Consider the following 21,147-nt stretch of genomic DNA (forward strand, 5'->3'; position numbering starts at 1 on the left):
TTTCTAGCTTTGTCTGCTCAGTTTCTATCCTCACCCCCGAACTGTCTCTCTCCAATTATTTTATCTCTTTCTAAAAACAAATCCAACTCTCTAAACAAGAACCAGTCTGGTTTTTTCAGTTTCACCTTCTGTAGCTTTAACTAATATCTATCATCAATTCACTTAAAATGCACCTGTCTCTAGCCCCCAAAGGTCATGTCTTTTTTGCTAATGGACTAGTGCTTCAGTTTTATTTCTTCAGTGTCGAGGTTTTGTAGTTTTTGTTGGGATTTTCTATATGGATTTTGGGGTTCAGGTGGGTTTGGATGGGTTGGTGGGTTCAGACACAAGTAATAGTGGTTTCGCTTCTCTTGCTAGTTCAGATCCTGAAGCAAAGCAGAAGTACGGATCTGGGTTCCTGAAGCAAGAGAGATCTGCCGCAGCCGATGACGATTGGAGGAACTCTAAATTGGCCAAAACCGAGTCAATGCTGCTTGACCAGAGAAGCACTTTTCTTCTGAAATCTAGCAAGAACTCTCTATTCACTGATGGACAGCAGCAGCAGCAGATGCTCAGCTTCTCCTGTCCCAAATCAACTTCTTCAGGGGAGAGAAGCTCCCCAAATGCCATATTGCCATACTTTCACCTCACATCTTCTGCTTGTAATAGAAATACAGGTACCATCATTACAGATTCAAGTCTACGTGGGGTATGCTTCATTATTTGAGGATATGATTGGTCCCCTTTGTGGTAACAAGTGGCTTCTATAATCATTATGGCTTTATGGGGTGTGTTGCGTGGAGCCATGGTTTAATCGTTTATGTACTCGTAGGAGATGGGATTAATGTCTATTTGATCAATAAATGATATTTTGTTAGTTACTTCATTCAAATCTAGGAATGTTCTTATTTTAAAGTCCTGTCTAGATGAAGTAGATTTTTTTCTCATGTGTCTTCCTTCCTGTTTTGGGGGGTGATGGGTTTTAGGAATTAATCGAACACAGAGGACCAGCGTGCTCAAAAGAAGAAACATTTATGAAGTTGAAAATAGGAAGGCTAGAGCGACATAAAAGATCCAATTTTTGTTTGGGATTCCGTCTGTTTCTCTTTTTCTTTGCTCCCTTCCTACCTTTGCGGTCTGTTTTCTTGGCCCATCAATTGCAGAAATTCATGGTTTCTTCAGCCTCCTTAAATGTTTCAGGCAAATTTTGATCTTGAGTTGCCTTCTAGACACTTTGCATGCTTCTTTTTTTTATGGCCTTTTGCACCCGGAGAGTATAACCTTTTCTATTTAACATTAAACTTTGGATTTTATTATCCGCATTTCTACATAGTTTGACCTGATCTGTTATTTATTTTTGTTTTTTCAGGCTACAACTCTGGAATCTTCAATGCTGCCAGCATGCATGGGGTTTTGACTGAGACTAGATGGCCATTCACTCAATTACAATGGATGGAGCTTGAACATCAGGCCTTGATCTACAAATACATGACTGCAAATGTGCCTATACCATCTAATCTGCTCATCCCCATTAGGAAAGCTCTTGATTCTGCTGTGTTTTCTAGCTTTTCTGGTGGACTTTTCAAACCCAGTGCATGTAAGTTTTGTCTCTTCCTCCAGAAAGAACAGACTTCTAATTTTTTTTGCCATTTTGTCCACCAGATTGGTCTTATTCTCTCACTCTCTCAAAATGATTCTGTGACTATCGTGATGTACAAAGTAGCCATACATGCCTTTGTGTCTGTCTAGGTGTGCGTCAGTGTTTTCTTTTTTCTGTGTGGAGAAGGGGTTGTTTGTGCAAAACGGGTTTCCTTTTCCTTTCCGCCGTGTATTAATCCTGCGGTAATAAATGGTTAGAATTTTAACACAGGTTGCCACAGATCATTTTCGTTGGAACCCCTCGCATCTTAATTAAATTATTAGTCCCTGAGAAGTAATAACTCCACCTAAACTTTCCTACGACCCCAAAAATTCAGCTATAATTCCTGTACTCGATTTATTTCACTCAAATGTAGTTAACACCAAAGTGCTGCACTAATCTGCGTAGAATTGGCGTCATGCAGATTAACCAGGAATCAAATATCAGTTCTTTTACTGATATTTGTTCCTCTTGTCTTGTGTAATGTGCAAATACAGTGCAATGGGGTACTTTCCATATGGGTTTCTCCAGCAACACTGATCCGGAGCCAGGACGGTGTCGAAGAACAGATGGGAAGAAATGGCGGTGCTCAAGAGACGCAGTTGCTGATCAGAAGTATTGTGAGCGGCACATGAACAGGGGCCGCCATCGTTCAAGAAAGCCTGTGGAAGGACAATCAGGCCATTCCGCTGCGGCCACCACCACTTTAAAGCCAATGGCCAATGGCACTTCCTCTTTAGCATCAGCATCAGCATCAGTGGCGGGGCTTCGCAGCGCTGTGTCCGACAGCCACACCATTGTGCATAATCAGCAGCAACCTGCCAGTTCTTCTAATCTTTCTGCCACCAATACGCTCAGCAGGTAAAAGCAAGATGGTTTTGAACCTCATTTGATCTATACAGCTATGCAGTCAGTTTGGAATCTGTTCCATCCTTTAAAGGAGGATTCATTTTTCATTTTTTACTTTTTTGTTATAAAATGATTTTTATGTCGCTTCTAAGGAATTCGTTGATGCCATATTAAGGAGCTATTTCTTTTATACCCAAAATGGTTGTTTTAAAGTAATTGATGGTTTGTTTTCCGTGGATGACTAGCAGGGTGTTCCTAGCTACAGAGAATGTAGGTGAGAGAATGCAAGATGCATCGGGCTTATCCATGCTACCGTCCAGCATTGACCTGAAATCCAAAGAAACTCCATTCTTCATATCAAAACAACAGAACTCTTACGGTGAATCCCTGCAAAATGAGTTTGCACTTGTCACCTCCGACTCCCTCCTCAACCATTCACAGAAAAGCTCGTCCTTGATGAGTTGCAGAAATTTTGGTTCGTCTCAGGACCTTACTGACCAGGAATCTGTTTCACAGCACTCCCTCCGCCAATTTATGGATGATTGTCCTAAAAGTTATTCTGATCGCTCTGCTGTTGCTTGGCCTGGACTTGATCTGCATTCTGAGAGAACTCAGCTATCAATTTCAATCCCCATGGCTCCTGCAGACTTTGTGTCGTCCACTTCATCTCCAAACAATGAAAAGATCTCTCTCTCCCCGCTGAGATTATCGCGTGAATTTGATCCAATACAGATGGGGCTGGGAGTGGGAGCCGGTAGTGTCGCCAATGAACCAAACCAAAGGCAAGCGAATTGGATTCCCAATTCTTGGGAAACTTCAATGGGTGGTCCACTTGGGGAGGTTTTGCACAACACCAATAATAATGCAACAGCAGAATGCAAGAATGAATCATCGCTCAACCTAATGACAGAGAGATGGGACAACAGTCCTCGGGTAGGCTCATCTCCTACCGGGGTCTTACAAAAGTCTGCCTTTGCCTCTCTTTCAAATAGCAGTGCTGGAAGCAGCCCTAGAGCAGAGAACAAGACCATTGAAGGTGGCAATCTCTGCAATGACCTTGGATCTACTATCGTGCATTCTTCATCATTGCCTGCCTTGTAACTCTCTGACCTACCATTTAAGAAGTCTTCAGCTGATGCCAGATTATGAATAATTTGTTTTTTAAAGTTCTCAATCAGTCTGTTATATATTTTTTTTCGGATTTTATGATATGTATTTCTTTGGGCCTCGGTGGGTTTAGAAAAAATGTAGATGACTTGTAGGACGATTGTCGATTTGCCAGACAGGTCCTTTTAAAGGCTTGTGAATCGTATCACGGAATTGTGTTCGTCTAGTATAATTTTGGCTCTAGTTTCTAAGATGGCTTTATTTCCTCGTAGGATTTTGGTATGAAGACGGGCCGGTCACTGGGTAGTTGGTGAGAGGCATTGTTGCTAGAAAAGTGTCTTGCAAAGCTGTTGCAATTGGAGAGAATTTGACAGCTGATATTTTATATGATCCGTCGGAGTTGGTTTTTTTTCCAGGATGAACAGAAGAATTCACTCACTCAGATTATTTAATGATGATACTCCCAATGACTGAACTCTGATTATGTTAAACGTTAAAATGACAAGTTTCATGGACATGAAAACTGTATCAACATGGCTGAAAGGTACTCTGAGTACAATTCTGAAACATTTTAGAGCATGCCAGTTAGCAGCGAGAGCCCTGATGGTGGAAAGCAATTTCCCAACGCTGGTCTGGATGCAATTAAGAATGTGTCTGTTTTTAAGATAAATACTTAGTTGGATTTAAATATATATTTGGTAAGAAGCGTGGTTGAAGTTTATATATATTATCCAATTGCTTTCTGCACTCCATGAGGACCAAAGGGAAGCTGACTGTCTATCTAATGATTACGATTGGGCTTCTTCGGACCTTCTTTGTTTGTGGGCTTAAGCTCTTTCGGCTGTATATGGCTTCCAGCCCGGAGACTAAAATTAGCCGCTCGGCTTTTCCAAGGTAAAATAATCGGCGCTAGGCGCTAGAAACTATATTTGTTTATAAAGAATTTAATGATATATTTTTTATTGATAATTTATTAGAGCCCATCAATGGTTTGTGGCTGTTCTGCTTTTATGTGCACTTTGGGATATGTAAGGTCTTTGTAATTATTTAAATTGGCTTCTGTAGTGACACAATTTTAAAGAGATGAGGGTGTAGCCCTGTATATGATAAAAGTAAAAAAAATTCATCTGGTGGGAACAGTGTTCTTTATTACAATGTAATATTCATTGCTCTTATATCTCGTGTTCGAGTGAGTTTTTTTTTATATATATATATTTAAAAGTATATAAACAGATTTTAAATGTGATATTTATTATTATATATGATATTCATTGATCTCATATATCGTGTTTGAGTTTTTGTTTGAGTTTTTCTTTTTTAATTGAGAAGCATGCAAACATTTTAAAATTTTATTGATAAAGATAATCAAGTTAATGGTTAGGATTTGAAGATGAGTGTTCTTTATAGCGAGAGTTGTTTTTCTGTATAGCAAGAATATCATGCATACTTTGAATGTTATTTTATTTTATTTTTTTATAAAATTGAAATTGTCTTTGTAACTTAAAACATGCAATTGAGTTATTTATTGTATTTACTATTAATAGAATGAAAGGGTGAAATTATTATTGTATGGTTGAAACAATGTTATCGAGCACTTGTAATTATTATAAGAGTTATTGGAGAGTTAAAGGAGCAGGAGGTTTTGTGGTATGAAGAAATATAATGAATGAGAGGGAAAAACTAGTTTCTTATTATGATAGGATGCTATGATGCTTAAATCAATAAATATGGGAGGAGAAAATAATAAAATGAAGTTTTAAAAAGCGTATATCTCGATATAATGGCAAATGAAATTGCATGGCCAGCCATGATTTGGCCTCGACTTTGCATGTTCGTGGATGCTCTCGAATTTGAATGGCTAAAATGGCCCTATGAAGCCAGGGATGGGATATTGTATAGTATGCCTAGAACTTGTATGATGTTTTGTTTTTTGGGTTATATTACGTGACTAAATGTATTTATCTATCTAGTTTTTAATTTTTTATATAAAAAAATTATTATTAATAAAGAAATTAATGCGTTGATATTAAATAATTAATAGCTATATTAATTATTGTGTCATATCATGATTATTATATTATGTATATCATCGATAGAAATGTTAGTGATAATAATGTCATTAACATAGAAATAATATTTGGTCTCCATCTACATCATCAAAAAAGTTGTGTGTATAAAATTTTTGTAAGCGTGTAACTCATGAAGACCTATAAAAAATATTGATTTTATAGTTTTTTTAATTTTTTCTAGCGTGTTACCCTAATTTCATGACTAAAAATATAATTTTATAGATTAATCCGGATTTATTTAGATTAATTATTAGTGTGTTATCCTAATTTCATGACTAAAAACATAATTTTTTTTTCTAATATGTTACCATAGTTCCAAGTTATTAATATATCTTTCATAAAATAATTTTAAATTTATATATAAGTTGATATCTCATTTTTTATTTTATTTATTTGACTTTTTTTGAATTTTGAGTTCTTTTTGTATATTTTTACTTTATAAATATATTATTTGGATTCATTTATAATTTTTTTATATGTTTTATATAGATAAATATTATTTTTTAAAATAAAAAATTATTTTAACAAGTGCACTGCATAATATTTTTATGTATTGTTTTTTGATTAAATAAAAAAATTACTTTATTAAACACAATATTTAAAATTCAAAATTCAGTAAACATAAAATATTACAAAATTAAAAATTTCAATCAACATCCATTTTTTTTATACAAATATTTATTTAATTAGATATTACCGTAATGTCTTCTTTATTAATATATTTATTTAACTAGATACAATCATAAATTTTTCGATTTGCATAAAAAACAATTCGTGTAAAAACACAATTTATTTAGGCATGATCTTATGATCAAGGGTTTATGTTGATGCAACTCATCATTAAATTACACAGAGCATCCATGTCCACGTGGAAAACTGAGAGAGACGAAACCAGGTCCAAGTAAAAAACAAAAGTCAAAACTGAATTATCGAGACATGGTGGCGTGCGTAACCCAGATCCACTTATTTTCTTCTTCCATCAAATTAGGGCTTTAAACACCACCGGATAGTCATATAGAGTCGACGAAACACAGTGCACCAAGTAAATGCCTTGCAATATACTGTCTAACTCTTGCGAATCTTTTCATTATTACCACCACCTGCACGCTTAATTCAGCAAAAATAACCTAACTTTGATATGGAAATATTTTATGAGGACATAAAACAAAAATACTCCAAAACAATCAAAACTTTAATCGAAATCAAAAGTACTGTAATGTTTAACCCAAATATAAATAAAACAGAGAACTGGGAAAGATAGAATAAAAAATTAAAGATATAAGCGAGGTTGGTGCTCATATTCTATGGGTGTAGAAGAGTCTGTCATGCCATGGCGATAGCATTCAGAACGAGGAATTTTTTATAATCATCGCGACCAACCCTCCTTTTAATCTCTTCCAGTATCCTTAGATAAAACAATCCATTAATAATACATGTATAAACAAAAAAAGAAGAAGAGAAAAATAAGTTAAAATGGCAAATATGGCAGCGGCGGAACGCCTTGCTTGTTAGGCGCCGTGAAGCTTCAAGAGGGACTTGTACCCCGGCCTCCCTTTTATAGATAAAGAGAGCGGCTACGGAAAAACCCTAATCCTGTTGCACGATTACAGAAAGGCTCCAAGTGATGCCGTTTTATGTACTTTTGATGTAGACTGTTATTGGGCCGGCCCACCCAGATTCTAACCGGGATTTTAACTAGCTTCAAACAGCTTTCGGACCGACATTGCTGGCTCTGTACAAAGTTACAGACCCAGACTGTAACAAACTGGCGTTAGTTTAAAGAACTTGTTGAGAGAAATATATAGAAATTTTATAGTTTCGTGGAAAGTTTTTTTTTTCAAAGATTTTTTTTTAAAAAATATATTTATAAAATTAATTATTTTTTAATATTCATTAGTGACGTAAAAAATGAGTTGAAAAATATTTTACAGTGTTTGGTTATATCATACAAAATAAACTAGAAAATAACTTATTAATATTTTAATTATTTTTAAGTTTATTAAAATAATGAGGATCAAATTTCATCGACAAAAAAAAAACTGAAAGAATAAATTAAAAAAATATATAATTTTATAAATTATTTTAAGTAAAATAAATAATAATCAAGATAATAAAGACAAAAGCTGACAAATAAAAAAATTGAAAGGTTATGAAATTTAAAAAAATATAATTTTATAAATTATTTAAAATAAAATAAATAGTAATAAAAAGAATATAAACCAAATTTGATAGATTAAATATTTTAATTTAAAACATGATATGAGAAAAACAAATAAAAATAAAAGGAACGAGGACCAAAATTGATATAAAAATAAAATTAAATCAAAGTGATGAAATTTAAAAAAATTCAAAATAAAATATTTAGTAATTAAGAGATCGATGATCAGATTTGATATAATCTATAAATAGCAGGATATTTCTGATTTTTTTATAATTTCTCAAAAATATTTTCCATTCAAGATAAAAAAAATATTTTATTGAAACCAAACTAGATTTTTTTTACTTAAAAATGTTTTTTATTTGCCAACTTTCTAAAAGTGTTTTTAATTTGAAAATGTACTAAAATAATATTTTTTTAAAAAAATTAATTTTTGATACTGAAACATCAAAATAATATAAAAATACAAAAAATATACCAATTTAAAATAGATAAAAAATAAAATAAATAAATTTTTTCAAAAATATTTGTAAATTACAAACCGAGTCTTATATTATATAGCACAACCTTGTAAGCCAAAACCAGGGCAATCAAAGCTTGTTCCGAGATAATTAACTTTGACAGGAGGTGTTGAACCTTTCACTGCACCTGGAGAACAAGTGCATGAAGTGAGAAAAAAGCTTGGAACAAAGAGATTTGTTTTTTTTGTGGTTTCAGGTTTGAGTTTTGTGGTTGCTCATATGATGGCCACTGGAGGCTTACATGGTCGTTAACTTAAGGAGCCGTGGGATTAGTCGAGGTGCGCACAAACTGATCCAGACATCCACATTAAACTAAAAAAAAAAAAGACCCACGACCCAAAATAAAAAATGTCCATGAAAATTGTTTAGTATTTCAATTTAAATTATATTTGGATATGTTTTAAAAATATATTTGAGTTGAAAAAAATTTAAATTGATTATTTTAATGTTTTTATATAGTTTTAATATATTGATATTAAAAATAAAAAATATTTTAATATATTTTTTTAAAAAACACTTTTAAAAATATTACCAAATCAAATAAAAAAGGCACATCTAAACCCGCTACATATCCTTTTGAGAGCTGGACCAAACCCGCACCCGCTTTGAAGTCCCGTGGTGGTTGATGATCGTGAATTCAGTCAAATGTAGGGATATATTAGGGAAACGAAAAAAATATTTATAAGCACAAAATGACCTGCCTACTTGATATCAGCCAAGTCAAAATCCCCTGCCCTCCTATTTCCCCCTTAAACCCTAACACCTGAGACTCGCGCGTAGAGAGATCTGGACTTTCTTATTTCCCCCGTGAATTCTTCACTGAATTCCTTCTCTTCCAACTGCAACTAATGTTTCGTAGTCTTCTTTGTTATCCAATTCTTGCAATTACGTTGTTGCATTTGCCTGCTCTGTCTGGTTACTTGAGTAACTGATAGCGAAAATTGAAAACTCGAAATAATGTGCATATTACCTCTTGATTGGCTAATCGTATATTTTTTTATTCTTGGCATTTCCAAAGGGTTCTTGATTAACATTATGTCATGTAACGATAATTTTGCCATGTCTCTCAATTTCTTGGCTAGGAATTTCGGTTGATTATCTAGGTTTTGATTTTGTATGGTGAAGACAATTAATTGGTGTTCTTGTCACTGGCTGTCTGTTTGATATGATGAATAGCTGATAAAATTATAAAATGATGCATGCTGTCGCTTTTTTTGTGGCTGCTGTATCTTTTAGCGACAGATTCTTGTCTTCAATGCGTGGTTATTAATTATATCCTTTTGATTTCTGCAGCTGTCGAAATAGCTTGTGCATGCGCTAGAATGGCCAATAATCCCCAGTTTTCTGGTGGTGGACAGGTAACTATAAAGAAATCTAGTTCAACTTCTGTTTTTTTTCTGTATCATAACCTGAAATCTCTCTCAAGATGGCTTATTTTTGTGTGCTTGCCTCTACCATATTGCAATAATACATCATATATCATGAGAGAGATAAATAATAGCAACTGTTTGAAAAATGTAAGCTGGCTTTGGTTTTGATCAACATTAGAGGTCATTTTTAAGTAGTGGATCATCATTAGATTTTATTTAAGCTAGTAATTTTTTCATGTGATAGTTTTGATTGGTGACCTTGGTTTTGCAACCCTCTTGCAAGTAGTGAATTCACTATGACATGCATGGAGTTTTCATGTTTCTCACCAGTTTCAGTTGCAAAATACCAGTCTTAGTACATCTTTAAGCTTCTTATTTGTCATATCCTATATTTCCAAGTTTATCAGTTCTTATTAATATATAATTTAACAAGTAACTACAAGCTTTTATTGCCCCGACACAAAGATGTGAGAATTTCTGTCTTGGTTACTTGCAGCCCATATATTCAAATTATGCGCTGTATATCTAATATACTTTCTTTATATTTACATGACTGGTTTTGTCCCGCTGTATATTTTCTGCTTGAAACCTGCAACACACGTCTAACCTTTCTTTTCTTGTGTTGACAGTATCATGATGATAAAACTCGTATAAAGGATGCAATGAAGCTGGGGAAGGTAAGATAATAAACGCTGCTGCTTCTTTTAACTGCCCCTGTTTAAATATGTAACCTTTATGTGTGCAGATCACCATGGTTATGGCCACAAGGAGGATAAAAAGAGGGAAAAGGAAAAAAATAGGAAACACCGGAAACGGCATCAAAGTGCTACTGGTGATGCAAATTCTGACTAGGATGGGAAGGAGGAGTCTAAAAAATCACGCAGACATAGCAGTGACGGTAAAAAATTGAGAAAGGTAGAATTCTGCTGGTGTATTTGTAGTTTAACTTGTGGGAAATGTCTTAATTTTCTTGGTGATATTTCTTGGCAGCATGCATACACCCCTGAATCAGATGGTGAAAGCCATGAAAGCAGGCAGAAAAGGCACAAGAGAGATAACCAGGATGGTTCCCATAGAAATGGTGGTTATGAGGAGCTTGAAGATGGGGAGCTTGGTGAGGATGGGGAAATTTGGTAGTTCCTTTCTCCCTTTTTTTAGATTGACACTTCAAATGCACCAACTAGAAACGAGCATTTCATAGCTGGTCCTCGGTATATACTGGATGTAGTTTTCAGTGTTTTCCTTGTGCATTGGATTTATTGCAAAAATTACTGTGCGTGGTATTGTTTTGGAAATAACATGAACTTAATAGATTCTGAAAGTTTGGCTGGCCATAAGAACTGCTGGTTTGATAAGATGAGAGCATAGGGTGCTTTTGATTTTTGTATCAGGGACCATGAATATGACTTTTGGCTTGAAAAGGCTGGGCAAAGAAATGAAAGGATAAATTTTACTTTAGCAGGAATAATTCAATAGTAAAATGGAATTAGGAGAACAGAAGTGGAAGCTAAAAGGTTTTCAAGGGAAATGGATACTCCTAATCTTATTCTTGTTTTGATAATAATGATTAATTCAACTTGGCTATGATCGAAACTTCAGGACTGGATTATACAAAAGCCTTCTCTTGGAAAAAAGGATATGGAGCCAGAAGTCAATGTGGTTGTGGAACCAACAGCAACTTTCCCATATAATTAGAGATTCCTTTAACATGTCTTAGCTTTCAACTATTTGCATTACTTTTGGTGGTTAAAACATTAGCATCCACTAGTGTGGTCCTAATCTCCTATGACTGGAAGTAATCCAGGGGTGGCACATGGAAAGTGTGGTCCTCGTACAGCCATATGATGGCTTGGCCACCTTCTGATTGATCTTGATGTGCTATTTGAGTGGGGTGTTTGTGGTTTAGCACAGTGAAAGATACATGGATAATGCTAGAAGTTCTGTAATTATGGATAGTGATTACTGCTTGAAAGTGTCCTTATTTTATTATATTTATTAAAATGGATGTAAAAGTTATTATTTAATGGAATGCCAACTATCTTTCTGTTTTGTATTTTTATCAGCAAACAACCTATGGCAGCAGAGATTGATATCTGAATTCAGGGAGATGGAAAGTGGTGATAAAAAGTTGAAGAGTTGGGAGTTAATTAACTTTTGAAAATAGCTTAAGCTTAACATGTGGTAATCAATGATGAGAAATCAATCATGTTTTTTACTATGTCATTAACAAGCTCTTCCAAAATGGTATCTCCAATCTCTGACCCAATTTCCCTCTGTAGCTCAAACCCATTCCAGTCTTGTTCTGAATCCAGTAAATCAAAAACAGTATCTCCAATATCTAACCCATTATCCCTTCTCTCTGACTTGTAATTACTCAATTGTTCTGAATTCAGTACATCTAAATTCAGCAATTTTGATTCATTACCAGATTGTTTATCCCATGGCCTTGTTTTTTCACCAATGATTGATCCAAGCTCTTCCGACCCCAAGAATTGCTTGTGATGACGATGCTGCTCCATCTCCCTTCCTTTGGTCTCAACAATCTCCTTCACATAGTCGAACAGAAATTGCTTTGTTTGCTGCAGAACCATTTTGGATTTCAAGTACTGTGGAGAAAAATAAGACCGAACAAGTTCTTGTCTTTCTGTGGCTTCTGCACAAATTGGTTTCTCATTTGGTGAGTAGAAAAGTACTTTCTGAAGAGAAGATGATAAAATGCAGTCTTCTGTCAACTTTTTTGGTAAATTAACTCCAGTTTTTGAAGTGTTCTCCTCTTCTGCTGTACTGGAGTCCTCTGTATTATCTGTTAGAACAAGTTAAAGAGTTCAATGTTAAGAAAAAGTTAAAAGAGGCTGGTAGCAAAGTCATAAGCTTATGCTGAATTTATAGCAGATAAAAATCCTAACTGTTCTGAAATGGGTAACGTCCATGAGAAGGTATTCCTTCTAGCGCTGATGCTGGGCTGAGTTGTCTACTATCTTCTATGCCTCGCTGTTGGAGCTTTCTATCTGTAGCAGTCTGTTAGCTTTGTGAGTAACTGAACCAAGTCTGTATTCCTTAGGCATTTAAAGAAACAAATGTAAAATGCAACTTGATTCTAATAATTATGATGTCAATGAGAAATTATAGTTTTTCTACCTCTTCTGTAGGATTATGGAGGTTGAGTGGCTGGTAACAAGTGTTTGTTGTTAACAAGCTATCTTTTTGCGTTGCACATGGCGCTTCTACTTCACTCTTAGAAATTGAATTAAACACTGTTGTGCTGCTAGCAGTTGAAAATATATCTGATTCTGCAACTTGCTGGTTACTTCTGCCCTTCTCATTGACCTTAAGTTTTCCACCTCTATGATCAGAACTATTGATTCTTAGCATCTGCTTTATGGAAATGACCTGTTTTAATACAGCTCTCAGTGCCTTCGAACCTTGTGGATTGACCCTTTTGCTTATGTTGAGTCCACGATCAACAGATCGCTTTTGTGACTTCCTGGAATTCACATGGCAGAACCCGGAGCTACTTTCTGAATCCGAGCTCTTTCTTGAATACCCTCTTTCTAGAAGGTAAATATTTAGGATGAAAGGTTCCTGTTGCTCTTGAAGGAGTTCTCGAAGTTGCTTAACTGGTTTTGTTTCTGTGATAGCCATTGCAGGTGTCTTCAAGTTTCTGGAGGAAGTGGGATACACTGAGCATATCTGTTAGTTTGGGGCCAATAAAGAGCAGAAATAGTAGGGGGAACGGACATTTAGGTCTTGGATAGTGAGGGACAGAGACATCTTGTCATTCATCTCCAGTCTATATGGCTTTAACTCTTGGTGGTACCCATTTGAGTTCCAGATCACCCTGTAATCACAAGGTTTGGTATCTTCTATTCCATTGTTTTAGCCGTGTCATTTATTGTCATTATTGGCAGCCTTCTGACCTCGTGCAATCCCACCCTTCTCCTGTGAGAGATACAAGTCGTTGCTATGCTTGTATGGTCCCCCAAAAAAACTTGTCCTTTTGGAGAGGGTACCCAACACGTTATGGGACTGCTTGTGTTGCTGTAATTATTTTTACTGTGATTGTTTAGTAGTGTTCTTAGTTATATTAGCAACGAAAAGCATATTTATTTGAAAAGCATCGTTTGACCAATCTATCTAATTATCAAGGATGCCTATATATGGAGTATGTATATGCGGGCTAACGCCATGTTCTGTCTTGTATTTTTTTTTTATGGATTTTGGTATTGTATAGGCTTTACCCTCTTAATACATGTTTTATTCAGTTTTCTATCATTTTGTTCAATTCCATTAAATGACGTGGCATGTGTAAAAAATATGTATATTAACTGATAACATCACTATCAAAAAAATAAAGTGTACATATAAAAATAAAGATTTTAAACTAAGAAGCCCAAACCAATGGGACTGTATCCTAATTTTTTTTTTTAAAGTGAGAAATTAGATACAAATATTCTCCTTTATCAAATATTTAATATAGTTTAGAAAATATCACTATAATAAAATAACATATAATAAAATATTTGTTATCAATAAAATCATGAATGAGGGATTTAGTCTTTTGTGATTAATTATGTGTTCGGGATAATTTGATATTATTTAAAAATCATAGCCTAAATCCTTTAGACTAAAGTTATAATTGAATATTAATTTGATATTAATCATATTATGTTTGAGATAAAATATCACTAAAATGTTATTTTTTAATAAAAAAAATTGAATATTTATTTCAGTTTGAAATTGGATTTTTAAAGTTATAATTAGTTTAAATTACTAAAATTAAATTTATTTTACCAAATTGATCATTAACTCAACATCAAAATTTATATTTTTAGCATCATGAGAGCCCTAGTTATATAAAATCAACTAAAACAAAACATCAAATCCAATTCCAAGTCATCTTACTATTAAAAATAAATTTGAAATAAAAAAAAGTTAAGTGAAAAAAAAATTGTGGATAAGTATTGCAAAAGTTTTTATTATATTGTATTTTCATTATTTTTTTTAATATTTTATTTTATTTTATATTTTCTCATGTATTTATAATTTTAAATATCATTCCATAATTTATAGAGAATTAATTTTTAAAAAACAAACTATAATTATTAAATAAAAAATAAAAGAACTTGAATACAAATAAAAAAAATTGAGTCTAAACAATCTATCCGCCACAAGTATTTTAATGTATTGGAAAATAAGGGCAAAATATACGCCTAAATTGGTAAACCGAAAACAATGTGAAGGAGGCAATAGGGCGGTGTGATTTTATAGTTTATCCATAAATTAGTCACTGGTAAAAGTTATTCTTATGGACATAGAAGGTAGTAAATAGAAAAGTAAAAACAGAATGCTACAAAAAATTTAGGTAATTAGTTTAATGGTTAGGTTTTAAGTTTATTTTTTATAAATTATTAATTTTAGTTTTATAAATTTCAGAGCCACTAACAAATTATATAATTATTAATTTTAAAACTTATAAAATTAATTAAAAAATATATATAATTATTAATTTTAAAACTTGTTAATTAAGATACAACACAATAAAAGTGTACTCAAATATCAACACCAATAATAATAATAAAAAAAAACAGACTGCTACGCTGAATGATGCGACAGAACGTAAGTGGTATGGATTACAATCCGGTCCCCAATGAGGATCCGTGTGATGATTTTCATGGCATTATGATCAACTTTCAATCGTGGGTCAACTGGGGCCCATACCGTGGAAACGGTCATAAGTGAATGGGAAATGTGGGCCTTAGACCCATCACCATCTAATCAATAATCCAAAACGCATAACTGCGTATGGACTCGCTCCCATGCTATGGAACTATGCATCTTTGCTTGAATCAATGCCTTCGTGAGAGGGAAAACTTGTTTTCTTTCGTCCTGTTTTCTGTTCCCTTTCTTTCTTTCTTTCCTTTTCCTTTGGGGTGGTTAATGAAGCTTGGCTGGCTATATGTCTCGAGTGTCTACTTGACATTTCCACGTATAAGACGTGCAAGACTGTGTTTGTTTTTATGTTAGAAAATTATTTTTGAATTATTTTTATATATAATTTTAGATTTTATTATGTGTTCATATCAAAAATAAAATTTTTAAAAATATTATTTTAATATATTTTCAGGTAAAAAGTTAGAAATGATAAGTTCATTAAAAGGAAAACGATTGAAACTTGTCACCTTCAAAATATTTCAAGAAATATAAAGAAAGGCTAAGGGACGAACATGGGTGATGAGTGCTAACTCACTGAAAGAGACTCTGGGTGATGGAACCTGCAAGACCGAGTAGGCAAGCAATGCCACCACGAGGTGATGTCGATTTTCGATCTTTCGGTCACGCAAATATTAGAATCAAAATCCACAACGGACGTACACATCCTGTTGGGACACGTGTTCAGTCATTGTCCACATTTAATGATTCTGTTCTGCCACATTGAAGAGGTAATGAAGTCGAATTTTGCTTTGTAAACGAATCCTTATTTCTTCTGTATGTATAGTAATAAACAGTGCTGTTATGTTTGAGTCAAGAATCTGCTTCCAAGTAGCAAATTCAACACTGAAAGTTTTGATCTCTTTCTCAAGATTTTCCCTTCTCTCTACTTCAGTGTTCAAATCCTTCAAAATGCTTTTCCTTTTGATCAACAACCACTGCTAGTTTTTTAGATGATTCGGGGACTTTTTCAGGCGAAGAATCTCTTTCTTCTTTCAGAAGCCAACATTCTCTTTCCAGGGTATCATATCTTTCTCTATAAACCTTCAGAAACCTCCAAGACATGGCGTTTTTCCTTCAAAGCATCAAGTTCATTGTTCCGTTTCTCTTCCAAGAAGCAGGTTCTTCTCCCAAAGTGCATTCCTTTATCGCATCTCAAAACTAAACCTTCAAACAATGTAATGTAGCCTGAAAGGTGTATATATGATTTGATCTACAAGCAGTTCTTTCATCTCCAAAGTAGTATACCATAAAAGTAGGTTAAGGATCAATTCTGCCTCAGTTTTTTGGAACTTGACAACATGCATTACGTGGACTTCACAGCAAACAGAAAACTGGTTCACTGTAAAAGTCAGAAATATAAATAAGATCCATGGAATATAACTCTACATTTATACACTCCCACGTCTATATATATCTTAAAATGCAGGCAGCACCTAGGATATCTTCGAAAGAGGAAAAGACACTTAGAAACAAGATAAACAAATTCATCAGATTCAGATATGTCTTGTCTAATGGTCACATACTTGCAAGTTTACCCTTTGCATTCAAATGCGCATCGAAAGAAATTCCAGCAGAAATAAAAATGGACACATTTTGAGTTATCAAAATTGTTTATTAGAATGTTTCAAATATCAGCCATACTGTCCATGACACGACCACAAACTCAAATACAATTCTATTTTTCTCTTGGCTTGTATTGTCAAATATTTTTTTTATAAATAGCTAGACAGGCAACATCATGATTTGCACAAAATACAGGAAATTAAATGATCGAAATCCTGAAAAAGGGAGCAACATATCCAAACATCAGGACAAAAAGTAAAATCATAATTGATGAATGATATCTCGATGACTGTGACCAGGTAGCTACCTTATAAGCGGAGCCACATAGTGGATTCTTCTCATCGTTATTCTGAACAGCTAGTTTTTCTGCTAATGCCAGGGATGTCATTGTGCCTTTCAACCTTTCAGAAAGCACTTTCCAGTTTTCTTGAACCAGAGAATCATTCACATTGAAAGATTTGTGATCGTCCATATCCATAGAGAAACGCTTTTCCAAATTTGAGAAAAGGCTTGAGCCTATTTCACATGTGGTAGACAGGAATTTCCCAATTGAAGAGTCTCCATCAGGTACAAGACTCTGTTTAGATATCAAGGTAGAAATCACATTTTACTAATTTAATACTATCAGTTAAAAAGAGTTGAAAGAGAGATGAATGCAGAGCTTCACCTGCAATGTTAACAGAACATCTTTGTAAATATCTCTGCAACTAGCCATAGATTCACATAAAGGGTCGCCATGGCACGTTCCTCTGCTATAAACTGCAATTTGGATGCATTTCTAAATCAAATTTGCCAATAGTGATGGTGCGTACTATATAAAAAAGTATCCAATGAAATATTTGAAGAAAGCAAACGACAATACTGAACAGTCAACAAAAAACATTCCACTTTCAAATATCAAGCTAACTCACTGAATCATCAACCGATTCATGAAATTGAAAATTGAGAAATGGCGAAAGCAAAATTGTAGGCAAGCCTCGACTTCATTCTTCTCTTCAAGGACAAGATCTGGTTGCCTGTTGAGATTCTGGACCTCTACTTTGTAATTCTCAGTTGAATAACCCTGAAAGAGATTCGGATGAGTCTAATTAGCATGGCTACACAAAATTATGTGGCTGGTTGGAAGTACTCTTATTATGTAAACATAGAAACATAAAAAGGAACTACTACCATAGTCATTCATCAACCAAAGTTTCAAAATGCCACAACACCCAAGACTGATTTAATAAAGGCCATACCAAGATGTAAGCTTTATTCATTAATTAATTTATTTTTTATAAGTTTCCAAAGATGGAAACCCATAACTTCTAATTCAACTTTGTTATTGTTATTGGGCCTATGCATGAAATGGAGAGATAACCATCCACATGCAAACAAGAAAAATCAAACAAAAAATGAATCAGACCAACATATAGAAGAAAGAGAAACATGAGCGGAAAGTGAATAGTTCTTCTAGTTGTTCCATTTCTTTTAGACACAAGTTTCGAAGAGTAAATAATATAGTCATCTCAGGCTTTTTCCTTAGTTTAACACAAAGGAAAGAGACAAGTAGCAGTTACAGACAACAAGATTGAGTACATGAATAATTTAACACAAACTCACTGGTGTCACATCACTAGAAGGAGAGGATTGAACTTCTCTTGCAGGAGTCATTTGGATTGAATCAAGGTAGGGGTTCCAAAAACATCTTCCTGGAAGACAATGTTGCTGTCACTGAATTCCTCGAGGCTCTGTTTCCCAGCATTCTGTTCCTACCAATAATAGTGATTTTTATTATCAGTACATTAGTCACCAAATAGAAGTGACGAAAATTTTTTAATGCAAAAGAAAACACAGAAAGAATAGTAATGATTACATGTAATGTATTGGATGAATACAAATTTATTATTTGCCATGTTATTTTAACGCAAAGCTTGACGATAGAAGACCAGGAGGAAACAGGTTTGAGATTGCATATTTTACATGCATCAGCGCACGCTCAGTTTGCACCAGGTCTCTGATTTGCATAGCTATATTTTTCGGCGTCCTTCAGGTGCTTCCTTAAAAATCATACCAGTAGTCATATAAATTCATCATTAAGAAAGTTTTGATATGCTGCATTACTGATATGGACATATATGATTGAGAAATCCTAGAACCAGGGCAAGCTACTCTGTTGGGTGTTCCGGCACCCCATGCGCGGATCGGTGGTGTTCTGATAGTTGCTCATCGGAGGGTAAGCACACTGACACAATATTTTACGTGGTTCGGCAAATCGCCTACATCCACGGGAGAGGTCTATTTTATTATTAGAGATAGAGAAAGGATACAATAAATACATGTAGAGGAGGAGGATTACATCCACTCTACTCAACTCATCAACTCTCTTGCTGCACTTGCAGCTGCTGCAATGGCAGCAAGGCTGCTGCCATTGCAGCCCCTCTTTCTCTCTTCTTCTCTACATTTCTTACAACTCTCACTCTCTCATTTTGCTCTCTAATGTATGCCTCTATTTATAGGCATCTATGGCAGCTCATCTTGCTCTTTTGTCATCAATGGTGGCTGCCAAACTTACCAAACTTTGACATTAGCTATTGGTTGTTGGCTGCCACCAACAACCCACCATTGCAGCCATCTTCTTTGACAATGGTGGCTGCTGCAATTGTTAATGGTTGTTGCACATTAATGGCAACCAACCTAACATACTCTGGGTTACAGCAAGAAGATATGGATCAACAGTGGATGATGGCAAAACCAAGATCTGTTACCAATTTTGTTCTATCCGAGTACTAGAAAGAAGGTTATGCTATCCTGCTATCCAAGTAGTGACCTCTTCTGGATAAATCATAAAAGTAACGAGAAATTATAGCGTTTTGCTTTGCTTGAATTATACCTGGCTAGAGCTCTTACACCATCGATCTGAAGAGGTGGCGCGGGTATTGAGATTGTCAATTTTCATCTGCTCCTCTTTGATACATTGATCGCGTTCCTTATGTGATTCCCTCTCCTCTTCCAGTTCCATCTCAAGCTTTTCTCTCTCTAATTCATACTGGAAATTGGAAAATGAGCAGATTAACACATGTTATATATAAGCGATGCTCATGATAAGGGTACAGATCATGTTAGAAGTAGAATCCACCTTTCAGCATGTCATTTCTCAATTTTAAAATTTCTTGCTCCAGTACTGCAGCCCGGGATCCCTGAACAAGAATTTAACTAGATGAAGTATCTTCTAAATCTTTACCGTGTAGAAATTACAACGGACATGGCATGATCTTGACCTGAAGTTTCTTACGCTGCTCCTCTATCTCTAATTTCTGCCGCTTCAGCGAGGCTGCATCTGATAAAATCTACAAGAAGATCACGAGGAAGGGATATATTAGAATCGCTAGAATTTGCATCCTTCCCCTTACTTTCAATCACCTGACATGTGACATGCATTGCCTTGGAACAAAAGTAAATTCCATCAAAGAAATCGTGTCTGACTATAGCTTTACGTCAACGCCTACCATTCTAAATATCGTGTGAGATCTACTGCTGCGAGCATTCATGTTTGCCTCTCCAAAGTGCCGATTAACTGCACTTGAAACAGCATAACCTCTCTAGTGGATCACAATACCGTTGAAACCGTCAACCGCAGCATGAATAAGATCCTTGATAAGGAGCTCGTACACTCTAGAATTTGTGCAACTCTCATCAAACACGTGATCTACCAAAAAGAATCGAGTGAATAAAATACAGAAATGAACAAGGAAATAGAGAGGAATATTTGAAGAATATAATCAGGTACCAAAGGCATAAGAGATGCCGGAGATAGGAGTGCCATGAGATTTGTGAAGAGAGATGCAATTTTCTTCCACTTTCCAGCAGGTTCCATTAATGGTGGTGTCTTCAGATACAGTGACAGCTGGTCTCACTCTAACTGCTACACGTATCTTCTCCATTTTTCTATCTCTTTCTTTATTCTTCTCTTTTTGTGGGTGATTTGGGAATTTGGTGTTTTGAATTAGATGTTCACAGGCGGGATGAGGCGCTGCTTTTGAAAATTTGTTGGGATTTCAAAATGATTTTTAATTACGGAGATGTCCCTAGAAGGCGAGAAGCGATTGTACTTCTTTGTTTTTTTTCTTCCCCTTTTTTGGGCTAGTGGCTTTGGGTCTGGACCTGCAGTCCGAAGCAATGGTTCAGTCATAATTTATGG

General features: G+C 34.8%; 3 protein-coding genes, 1 non-coding gene and 1 pseudogene across 10 annotated transcripts; 2 read left to right on the top strand and 3 right to left on the bottom strand.

Annotated features, from left to right (window-relative positions):
- Positions 1-3,825, top strand: LOC133691402 (growth-regulating factor 1-like). Its single transcript, XM_062111891.1, has 4 exons — positions 1-656; positions 1,349-1,576; positions 2,116-2,479; positions 2,716-3,825. The coding sequence occupies exons 1-4, from the start codon at positions 278-280 to the stop codon at positions 3,566-3,568; spliced, it is 1,824 nt and encodes a 607-aa protein (XP_061967875.1). The 5' UTR covers positions 1-277; the 3' UTR covers positions 3,569-3,825.
- A 3,108-nt stretch (positions 3,826-6,933) lies between these two features.
- Positions 6,934-7,022, bottom strand: LOC133693049 (small nucleolar RNA snoR8a). The gene has a single exon (XR_009842062.1). It is a non-coding gene; the product is annotated as a small nucleolar RNA snoR8a (small nucleolar RNA).
- A 1,999-nt stretch (positions 7,023-9,021) lies between these two features.
- LOC133692176 (uncharacterized) lies at positions 9,022-13,821 on the top strand. Of its 7 annotated transcripts, XM_062112920.1 has the most exons (8): positions 9,023-9,172; positions 9,616-9,680; positions 10,322-10,369; positions 10,438-10,590; positions 10,683-10,806; positions 11,756-12,721; positions 12,842-13,250; positions 13,331-13,821. In XM_062112920.1, exons 2-6 carry the CDS (start codon positions 9,645-9,647, stop codon positions 11,848-11,850), a joined length of 456 nt encoding a protein of 151 aa, XP_061968904.1. In that variant the 5' UTR covers positions 9,023-9,172; positions 9,616-9,644; the 3' UTR covers positions 11,851-12,721; positions 12,842-13,250; positions 13,331-13,821. The 7 variants fall into 7 exon arrangements, 5 of the variants coding, with proteins under 5 accessions (XP_061968899.1, XP_061968901.1, XP_061968900.1 ...); XR_009841842.1 differs by having other exon boundaries at positions 9,022-9,680; positions 10,438-10,607; positions 10,683-10,825; XR_009841843.1 differs by having other exon boundaries at positions 9,022-9,680; positions 10,438-10,607.
- On the bottom strand, positions 11,811-13,335 carry LOC133692175 (uncharacterized). The gene is made up of 3 exons (XM_062112914.1): positions 12,831-13,335; positions 12,599-12,710; positions 11,811-12,495 (listed from the first exon to the last, which is right to left on the bottom strand). Exons 1-3 carry the CDS (start codon positions 13,332-13,334, stop codon positions 11,864-11,866), a joined length of 1,248 nt encoding a protein of 415 aa, XP_061968898.1. The 5' UTR covers position 13,335; the 3' UTR covers positions 11,811-11,863.
- A 2,001-nt stretch (positions 13,822-15,822) lies between the features above and the next one.
- Positions 15,823-21,066, bottom strand: LOC133690615 (kinesin-like protein KIN-7N; annotated as a pseudogene).
- Positions 21,067-21,147: the final 81 nt, after the last annotated feature.

The sequence above is a fragment of the Populus nigra genome, chromosome 4 (assembly GCF_951802175.1).
Source record: "Populus nigra chromosome 4, ddPopNigr1.1, whole genome shotgun sequence".
In the NCBI taxonomy this organism is placed as follows: Eukaryota; Viridiplantae; Streptophyta; class Magnoliopsida; order Malpighiales; family Salicaceae; genus Populus; species Populus nigra.